Raw genomic sequence first — 10817 nt, 5'->3', positions numbered from 1 at the left:
TGCATAATAGCAACTTGTAATCAGGCTAGCATTTTGTCTATTTTCTAGTAACCAGGTAGGGCGACAAATTCGAATTTGGTAACAAATTAGCGACAAATTATGGTGTACATTAGAAATGAGAGACATGACTTTGTCGTTTTAGCTTAATGTACATAAAATGTGGTATTATATGCTTACGGCTGGTTTTGAAGAGTTTCAGTAATGTATTACTTTAGATAAAGGGTCTTTAAAAATGGAGTAAGTGTTTAGAACAAATCTAAAGTTTGAATTTATTGATTTAGTGATCCCCAAACATCATTTTCTCTCTTTAAATTAACTTAAATGGACATATACTATTTATCCGTTGTGGTACAGAAGATTAGAGATAAAAAGCCAAAAATTATGCACACTGGTTTTAGTTCCGGGGACGTATAATAATTAATTATAAACAAAACATATCATTTGGGTATGCAACATGTAAGGCCAGAACGTATAGCATGTTTAATAAATAAATAAAGCGATGAACATTTTTTAAACTCATTTTCCATCAGAGATAATAGGAAAGAAAAACACTCCAGGCTCAAATGCCAGTTATTTAGATACTACTTAATGTGATAATGCAGCTTTAATTTGATCATACAAAACTGTATAAACGTCTTTACCATATTTACTTATTTGAGACGATAAACCACACAACTTTTGATGCACTTTAAGGTAATTCGACCGAAATTTTATTTACGGTGAACTGACAGCCCCTCCCGGGAGTATACCACCCTCTCCTTCAGTTTTGGTAGCAATTCACACCCGGGGGGAATGCTGTACTTTCTTCCCTTGGTGAGTAATCTAATAATTTAACAATATTTTTTTACGAATCTCCGATATACGATGATAAGCAAAAAAAATTATAACGTTTGTGCCTTTTGCTAAATCGAAAATCTAATCAGTTTTGGTCACTCGAAATGGTGAAAACAAAAAGATAAACTTTGCAAATGTCAAGTGGAAGAATAAGATAAACACAAATTAGATTATACTTAGCAATGATGCATTTATCTTACAGTATTATAAGTATGGTGCAATAAACGTTTCAAACTCGATTACCAATAAATAGTTGGTACTTGTATATTATTGATCTGGGATTATAAAGTCATATCTTCATATCTACATGTCGGATTTCGATCAATTATTTTTTTCAGTGTACGTGTAAATAAACTCGGCATTCGTAATTACCTTAAAGAACTTATCGTCATTGAGTGTACGTGCAGCGATGTGTCTCGCAGTTTTAAATTAGTAAACTAGAAAATTGCATTTCTACAACAAAAACAGTCGTTCAAAATTCAAATCGAAAAAGTAATTCAGTGCAAATTTTGTTAACGGTTATTCATCGAATGGATTAATCAAAAACATTGGTCAATAGATACTGATCGTTAGCGATAGACAGGTATGTGACACAAGTATTAAATACATGTAATTTTATTTAGGTATTAGTACGTTTATTTAAAGATTTAAATTTGAAATTCAGTCAACATTTAAACAAACATACTAACAAATAAAAAATAACACAGTGCAAACAGACTACTGAAAATTCGTCTACTATATATTATACTACTTATCACCAGTGATTTGTCTGGGATGCATAGATACAGAGATATTTACTAACATATTATGTATGTAAATAAGTGTTATCAAATTTAATGTATTTTTAACATCTTATTGTTACGTACAATACGTGAATGAAATTGTGGACCTCTTCGTCATTTCTCTCAAATTGTTCATAAATCAATTTTTGACTTTAAATAATCAGTAATATATTCGTGAAATATTAACGCTCAATAAATAACATTTACCGACTAGAAATCCGAATTTATTATGGAATCTCCTATTATGATCTGATGCCGAAACCCTACCTGAACCCTTTTACGACATGATGACACTGATGTGACCCTGATGTGAATGTCCATTTCTACCCTTTAAATATGCCCTGTATAGCCCGATCTGGTCCTAATGAAGATGCCCTATTTGAACCACCCCAAATCAATAACTTGATCAGGAATCTACACAGGGTAGCCCCATCCGAACCAAGTCCAGCTGCCCATCAAAATTATCTTATCCGGACCGTGGCACCACCAAATTTCCAGTCGGAAAATTCCGCTTAGAAACTCGAGCCTTTGATTATCACTGCCCTTGATTTTTCCAAAGAAAATGTCTATACGATGGTTGGTGGGATCGAAAGAGGAGGTCTCCCCCACCACTGTACCATAAAAAGTTTGTGGCGGTCTCACCCCCATAAAAAGTTATGGGGGTTGAAAGTTGATTATTTTGACAATTTTCATACACTATAGTTCAAATAAAATTCAATTAAAAATTATTTTCATGCGGGTGGAGGTGGGGGATCGAAAGAGGGTGGTCACTTGAAAAAACCCGATAATCTAACCTAACCTAACCTAACCTACCCAATTGATAGAGCTATTTAAATAATATTTTATACAACTTTCTCAATATTTTTATGTATTTTTCATTAGTTTTACCTTTGAATATTGTTTAAGAATGACTATATAAATATTTACATGCCTAGAAATGTATAAAAGTTGGCATATTTATTAACTTTGAACCCCCATAACTTTTTATGGGGGTGAGACCGCCACGAACTTTTTATGGTACAGTGGTGCGGGAGACTTCCTCTTTCGATGCCCCCACCCCTTGGGAGATGGGGGCCATCATGTAGACCTTTACCAAAATTGGAAATTAAAGACCCAAAAAAAATCTGCACTTGAATCTCGAATTAAAGAGTTTAGAATGAATTTAAAATAATAGGGAACAAAAACTATTCCAAATGTACAAGTTTGGGTTACAGAATTTCCCCTCTAAACAATGTCGCGTAAATTTTGTGCAGGAGTGTACATACCTATTAAATCGGTCATAAATTTTATGGTGAGACCATGTTTACACTTTCTATCTACCGCAATAACAAGGTCGTTTTGTAGGAGCCACGCGGGGTCACATTTAAACTGAACGAATACACGTTCACATTACTAAAAAAAGTTTAACGTCAAGTAGACAATAGGTAAAGTACGGCAAAGTAGTAAGTAGTACAGTAAAGTTAATTCTCATTTACGTGTTAGTTATGTTGACGAGACTGGTAAAACTTCAAACTAAGGATACGAAGTGCAAACAGAAGCAAACGTAGTTTTGAAGCGGACAAGTCGTTATTATGTAAAAACTATAAAGTAGAGAATGTTAATTATTTTAATTCACAAATTTTAGCCTTGTACTTTTCCTTCTCGATTTCCATTTTTAATAACAAACAAGTTTCTGCCAGTAAATATGTATATATGTTTTTCAGAATCCGTAAATTCTACAACATCAGTGCGTGTTCTTCCATCGGATCAAAATGTTATCGAAAACGGTTAATTTCATTCGACGAAATAGGAGCGCTCTAGAAGAGAGCAGTCGACGTTTCTTACCCACCCTGTCTTCAGATAAAATTACCTTACCACAACATAAAACCCCACTGAAAGACCGAATCCAACCGATCCCGGTGCCCTTATACGGGGGTCGTCACATGGTCACCATGTTACCAGGCGTCGGCGTCGGTCCCGAGCTGATGAACTACGTGCGCGACATTTTCTCTTTCGTCGGCGTCCCCGTGGACTTTGAGGTAATAACAATAGACCCTCGAGCCGATAGGGACACCGAGGTTGAAAACATAATTTTGTCGATCAAGCGGAACCGGGTGACCCTCAAGTCAAATCTCAGCTCAGATGAACAAGTAAGTAATTACATCCATAAGTTTTACTCTAAAATTAATATGGTTTATTAAAACACGAAATTTTTAAGATGTCCTGTTATTTTAGGGATTTATTGTTCTTCTGTCTCTTTTTAGATTTTCTGGCTGTTCTGTTCAAAAATTACAGGGGGCACATTAGAAACGATTTTGACGTTTAATATTTTTAATGATTTTCTAACATTATATCATTATTTAATATCTAAATAAGTTTGAAATATTTCTGAACAGGTGCAGTTATAGTAAATCGCAGTACAACTTAGTCTCAGTAGAACTGAACCTCAATAAATCGCTCAGATGTACTGAGAATCAGTTATATTGAGAATCAGTTGTACTGAGAATCAGTTGTACTGAGAATCAGTTGTACTGAGAATCAGTTGTACTGAGAATCAGTTGTGCTGAGACTCAACACTGAGACTCAGTTGTGCTGAGACCGTTATAACTCGACAGCTTTGTGTTTTTATTTTCAGGACATGGATCAACCCGAAATAAACGTTATCCTTAGAGGAAGACTGGACCTGTATGTGAACGTTCTCCATTGTAAGTCTTATCCCGGTGTCCCGGCTAAACATGAAAACGTGGATCTGGTAGTGATACGTCAAAACACCGAGGGCGAATACGCCATGCTCGAGCACGAAAATCGCCGGGGGGTTGTTGAAAGTTTAAAAATCATCACGGAGAAGAACACCAGAAGATTGGCCCGTTGGGCGTTTCAGTATGCCAGGGAAAATGGACGAAAGAAAATTACCGTGGTCCATAAAGCCAATATATTGTAAGTAAGGATTTGTTTTGATTTACTTAATAGCACGTGCGCGTCTCGAAGGACAAATTAAGTTTTAAACAAAGTAGTGCCTTAAGTTCGTTTTTATGCCTTTTAAAATGTGGTATATTTTCGTTGCATCACTTGGGCGTAACTCTATCTCAAAATAGTTCGTACTTTTCTGAGGTTTTTACTTTTCCTTTTATGTCCTTTAATTTATTTATAATAATAATTTTATTGTAGTGTAATCCGATAGAATTTGCGGCAATATTAACAAATGAATTTTAATAATTAATTGAGAGTCATTTAAGGTTAACGACTTAATCATTTCTAAATTTATTTATTAATGAATACTTAATCTAAAAAGTCTAAAGAAATATAATTTTTGTTGTAAATACACGGTTAGTTGTTTCGAAACTTTTCTACCACAGGTAAAGGAAAAGCACTCACTTTTATGAATGCAAAAAAATGTAAACGAATGACTAACGAGGTTTTGCACTTTGGACTACCTAATGCCACTTCCCCTAAGTTTTATTCTGAAATGTAATAGCTTCATACTTCGCTGACTCTAAAATAAGGGGAGTTTGTGTCTTTCAACCCAGCCAGCACTTCAATAATACACCGTGCGTAAAGACTTAAAAAGAAACCTAATAATACCGACACAGAAGGAACGTTTCTATTTAAATAAAACACATTTTCGCTTTCTAATTGCAAAGAATAATAACAAATAATCTTATTTCAATACATTGACACTGTTAACTGTCTAACTGGCGGAATTGAAGGGATCGAGAATTTTTATTTGTTTAATAAAATCCTCACCTGAAGACGCTGATATTTTAGCGAAAATATTTATCACAATTAAATCTTAATTGTAGTCACTAAACCAGTTTCATTCCCAAACAACAAACTCCTTAAAATATTTGTGACTAATCAAGACAGACTTAGTCCGACGTAGGGGCTAAAAGGGTTGAAACAAGGGGTCCACATCAGGGTTAATAGCTTATTTCGCAAAAGGACTCAGAAAGGATATCGACATTAGGGCTAAATCAGTCCAAATAGGGTATAGAAAATACGGGATAACTAAGCTACAATCTCGTTGCCCAGATAGAAAGTTTTCCCTCGAAAATTGTGAATTAATGTTTTGTTACTGCGAGAAGATGAAACCAACACTGTCATCCGTTTATAATATTGATATATTAAATTTTTACTTTAGAACATTATCTGATGGCTTATTTTTGCGAACGGTGCAGAAAGTGGCAAAGAAGTTTCCGGAAATAGAACTGAACGATCTACTGATAGACAACTGTTGCATGCGATTGGTGAAGGATCCCCATCAGTTCGATGTCCTTGTTATGCCAAATCTGTACGGAATGATTCTATCTAACACGGTCTGCGGCATGCTCGGGGGTCCTGGATTGTACGCGGGACAAAATTTCAGCGACAGCTACGGACTTTTCGAAACTGGTATTCGCACTGCTGGATTAAAGATAGCAGGTACCTTTTTTTTATTTACCTTTACACAGGATAGAAAATACTACAAATGGCGCGGTAAACGCCATCTGTAGTACGATGCTACATTTTAGGATTACGTATGCTTCAACAAGGTCGATTTAAATATATGGATATCTACTTGCTGAAACGAATATATTTAAATGGACTTTGTTGGAGCATACGCAATCCTAAAATGTAGCATCGTACTACAGATGGCGTTTACCGCGCCATTTGCAGTATTTTCTAAAACGCGCTGTTAAGACAGCAGGTAAAAGTTGGTCTGTGTTCTGTGGGAGCTGTCTGTAACGCGCTGATGAGATCCAAAAAGATCGAAAGGCAGTTTCGACAGAATACAGACCATTTCGAATTATTTTATTTACACAGGATGTTCCAGATATTCGAAAAGGATCAAATTTTTTCATAGAAATAAACCAAGATTGATCCAATGTATAGGTACAAAAATTGTTAAAATGCCACAGATAGTAATGTTTTATTTCGTAATACCAGGACAGTAACATTTCAACTAAAAAGGACCCTTATCAAGTCGGGTCCTTTTGAATTAACGATATGTTCAGACCACCGAGACCGAACTGTATTTTTTCCGGATTTCTAAACAACGACGTCGTGTTTCGTTTGCCAGGTAAAACGTAAACGTGATTTACGGTTTGGATAGATAAATTTTTTTTATCCGTCAACACTTTTACGTTAAGTAAATTTAACGGCCACGGTGATTTGTGTTACTCGTCGCTTTCCTTTTCAGTTGATTAAACTTTTTCCCGTGCGTAAAAGCCGCTTTCGGAATGGTAATAAAGTTCTAGTTTTAACGTCTTAAACGCACAAAAGAAATTAAAACATTTTATGACTTTACGCGCGTTGGCATTTTATTGCTTTCGTTCGATCGATTTTATTTACAAACGTTACGGTGACAAACCTTTATCTCTTTAGATTTCCCTCGTTGGTACAGCATCATGCTCCACGGCATCTCCTAAAGCCCTAAAGTACATCGAACTAAATTAAACTACACCCAAGAATTGTAGGTTACATTGTTTTTAAACATTTCCTTTTTTAGAGCAATCTAATAACAATACTGAACACTTCAATCTTGTATCTTTCTTACTTTTCAAGATATTTAAATTTCGAAAAATGGGCAAAGCTATAGTGTTATTTCTATAATTTTATGTGTTGATTTAAATCATAGCAATTTGAACTATGTCAAACTAACACAACAATGTTATATCTCTCATTTCTAAAATACGCTATAATTTGTCGTTAATTTGCTATCAAAACAAAAAATTTGTCGCTCCAGCCGGTTACTATTAAATAGATTAAATACTAGCCTGGAATAGCTGCCATTACAAACAGAGTATTTGTAGATATAGAAATGGCATAGAGAAATGGCATAATTTGTCGCTGAAAGGTGGTACTCATACCTATTTTGTCACTAATCTGTCCAACCAGCTGTCAACCAAAAAGCAACTGGAGAGCTACCAACGCGATACTACACATAGCGTACCTCGGCATAGAAATAGCCTTAAGAAATACTGGAAGGGCAACTGATTTGTCGCTAATTTATCACTGAAAGGGATATTTATCAATTTTGTCGACAGTCTGTACTCCACCTATGCAGCGAGAAACGATTAGAGAGCCGCCGAGGTGATACTACACATAGCCTTCCTCGAAATACAAATGTCTTAAGGAAATACTAAAACGGCTACGATTTGTCACTTATTTGTCGCTGTACATTTACCAATTTTGTCTCTACTCCAGCTGTGCAGCGAGAAATAACTGAAGCCCCCCAAAGTGGTACTACACATAGCTTACCTCGAAATGGAAATGACTTTAAGAAATACCGAAAGGGCTACGATTTGTCACTTATTTGCCGCTGTACATTTACCAATTTTGTCTCTACTCCAGCTGTGCAGCGAGAAATAACTGGAGACCCGCCATAGTGATACTAGACATATCCTACCTCGAAATAGAAATGACTTTAAGAAATACTGAAAGGACTACGATTTGTCACTTATTTGTCGCTGAAAGACGATATTTTTCCCCACTTTCCTCCAGCTATCTTGCAAAAAACGACTGAAAAGTCATTAAGATGACACGATACATGGCGTATCTAGAAATGGTAATGACATACAGAAATACTGCAAGGGCTACAATTTGTCGCTGTAAGAGATAGTTCTACACCATTTATATTTTGTATAGTACCACATTAGTCTCTACAATTGTTTTTCGCTGGACAGCTGAAGTGTAGAATATCGACAAAATTAATAATAATATCAATTAGCGATAAAATATAGCCTAGTGTTGCCCAAATTCAGTCTTGGTCTTGCAGTCTTGGTCTTGTTCTTGCGTTTTTGCAAGACCAAGACCAAGAACAAGACCGCGTATTTTTAGCAAGACCAAGACCAAGACTGACCGTGCAAGACTTGAGCAAGAACAAGACATAGCCTGCAAGACTCTTGCGTCTTGCAGCTAGGACTTAGCGCTATTTCACTGAGTAGTTAGGTGTAACAGTTCGGTGTATAGGTAGGTACGCTTAGGAATTCTATGAGACGCAAAAAACTGTATCAAAGAATATGAAAAACTGGACCTATGCGCATTACGACTAATACCATAAACATAGCGAATAAAAAAATTATTAAAATCAAACTGAGTGCATGCATAGTTATGTTTTAACCATCGGCACTTTGATAATGCGGCATCAAAGGTTTTGTACTTACTTCTCAAAGAAATTTGCCGCTTTTCGGAAGTACATGGTTATGATACACGCGCCGGCGGCTTCTTTTGAAATCTAAAACAATCGTTGCCGCCACGCCGAAATCATAACATTTGACACTATTTGATTGCCGCCATAGGGTGTAGGTATACTCATGCAAAATAATTTCGAATTTTTTTACACGCTTTATATTATTGTTTGATTTGCGGCGGCATCCTTATCATAGAGCCGGCACGTGGCGAGGCGGCGCGGTAGAAAGCAAGGATCATAAATGTTTATTAAGAAACAGTTACTTCCATGGAAAACGACATATAGGTCAGTTGATTTTTCGAATTTCTTATCAAATCTTCAGTTATTTATTAATCTGCTTGATCTTTACTATGGCTATATTCATTCAAGCTCACAATGTTCCAATTCTAATACGTTTTTCTAGGATTTAAAGTAAACTTTAATAAATAGTAATAGACTAATAGGTAATTGCAAGACTTGCAAGACTCTTGCTGCAAGACCAAGACCAAGACCAAGACTGGGAGCGCAAGACCAAGACCAAGACCAAGACCAGGTGTATTGGCGCAAGACCAAGACCAAGACTGGCTAAGTCTCGTCTTGTTCTTGCGTTTGGGCAACACTAATATAGCCTATACAGTATTTCTATTAGGAAATGTGCTAAGTATAGTATCTGCTTAATAAGAGCAGGTTAGCTTTTCGTTTATTTTCCAGTAACTGGCTGTACTGAAAAATTTTTTGGTTTTGGTAACAAATCAGCGACAAATTATAGTGCACTTTAGAAATAAGAAATACAACTTCGTCGAGCTAGCTTGATATACGTGCTGTTTGGTACGGTATCGCGTAATGTTTACAATGTAGAATGTAATGTTCGAGTTATTGTTTCTGACCCGGTCGTGGACGGTCGACGAGTAGAAAAGAAAGGGGATGACGCATGGGAAAATTATAAAAGGGGAAGAAAAGGTGAACGACCGGGATTCTCCAACAAGAACGAAAGAAATCCTGCCACACATTATTAAGTGGGTGTATCGATGTATGTGTGTGTGTATATATACAATATGATGTATAAAAGTCCATATACGCATGGGGTGATGATAGTAAAAGATCCCTGTGGTTGAATGGGATAGATTTCGTTTCAAAAACATTGGGCTTTTTTCGATATGTGTCTAAGGAGGGCGTCACCCTTAATAAAGACGTTTGCTCACGTAGTGCAAACAGACTGTAATACGAAAAAAATTTTCAAGTTCCTCGACTTATAAAACAAAGAGGAAGGAAGATATATCTCACATAACCGAAACGTTTCGATTTTGAGCATATTACCCTTTAATAAGCATATCTTTTTTATTGAATGAATCGAATGTGTTCTAGCTAATGATAATTTTCTCGGCCCATTCAATACAAAAAAAAAAGGAAATTATAATAACTGTATTGTGCAGGTAAGGGCATAGCCAACCCCGTGGCGATGATAAATGCTTCGGCCGCGATGTTGCGATACTTGGGTCACCGAAATTACAGCGATTTGTTGAAAGAAGCGGTTCGAAGGACAATCTGCGAAGACGCCGTCCGAACCCCGGATATAGGAGGAAATCACACCAGTGACGATGTCGTTTATAAGGTCAAAGACAACTTGTCGGTGTTAATGAGCGATAGCAGTTCGTTCCAAATGACACAAGAGGCAGCAACTTCGTAAAAGATATCAAACTTGAAACAACTGCTATGAACTTTTATAACTTTAAATTACGCATTTTGTATAAAATAAATGTACATTAATTTTATTATATTTGATAAACTTTTAATAAATATGAAAATCAGTATTTTGATGGTATACCTATCGTTAGCATACCAGTGTGATGCTCCTAGACTAATCACAACATTTTTTGGTAAGTAAAGATAATGGGACGACGAAAACAATAGCATATGAAATTGGCACGACAAAATTATAATTATATATACAATAATTTGTCGCTAATTTGTCATCAAATAGAAAAAGTTTGCCGCTACAATCGGTTACTGGATAATTTAGGCGAAATGCCAGCCTGATATCAAACTGGCACTACGTATAGCATATCTCAGAATAG

The 10817-nt window shown here is 36.0% G+C and overlaps 1 protein-coding gene across 8 annotated transcripts; it reads left to right on the top strand.

Moving 5' to 3' along the window:
- Positions 1–711: 711 nt before the first annotated feature.
- LOC108741147 (isocitrate dehydrogenase [NAD] subunit gamma, mitochondrial) lies at positions 712–10553 on the top strand. 8 transcript variants are annotated; one of them, XM_018475819.2, is made up of 6 exons: positions 715–813; positions 1173–1417; positions 3320–3745; positions 4231–4532; positions 5734–6014; positions 10176–10553. In XM_018475819.2, exons 3-6 carry the CDS (start codon positions 3368–3370, stop codon positions 10427–10429), a joined length of 1215 nt encoding a protein of 404 aa, XP_018331321.1. In that variant the 5' UTR covers positions 715–813; positions 1173–1417; positions 3320–3367; the 3' UTR covers positions 10430–10553. The 8 variants fall into 8 exon arrangements, with proteins under 8 accessions (XP_018331327.1, XP_018331321.1, XP_018331329.1 ...); XM_018475825.2 differs by lacking the exon at positions 1173–1417 and having other exon boundaries at positions 712–813; XM_018475827.2 differs by lacking the exons at positions 715–813; positions 10176–10553 and adding an exon at positions 6406–8316 and having other exon boundaries at positions 859–1417.
- Positions 10554–10817: the final 264 nt, after the last annotated feature.

Source organism: Agrilus planipennis, unplaced genomic scaffold (assembly GCF_000699045.2).
Source record: "Agrilus planipennis isolate EAB-ADULT unplaced genomic scaffold, Apla_2.0 scaffold237, whole genome shotgun sequence".
NCBI lineage: Eukaryota > Metazoa > Arthropoda > Insecta > Coleoptera > Buprestidae > Agrilus > Agrilus planipennis.
The sequence above is the reverse complement of the archived record's forward strand: the minus strand, read 5'-3'. Positions and strand labels throughout refer to the sequence as shown.

Bases quoted from the DNA above. Each gene is read 5' to 3' on its own strand.
- LOC108741147 (XM_018475825.2), top strand. From the start codon at position 3,368: ATGTTATCGAAAACGGTTAATTTCATTCGACGAAATAGGAGCGCTCTA. The intron at 4,533-5,733 runs GTAAGTAAGGAT...TTTTTACTTTAG, and splicing joins GTCCATAAAGCCAATATATT to AACATTATCTGATGGCTTAT. The intron at 6,015-10,175 runs GTACCTTTTTTT...TGTATTGTGCAG, and splicing joins TGCTGGATTAAAGATAGCAG to GTAAGGGCATAGCCAACCCC.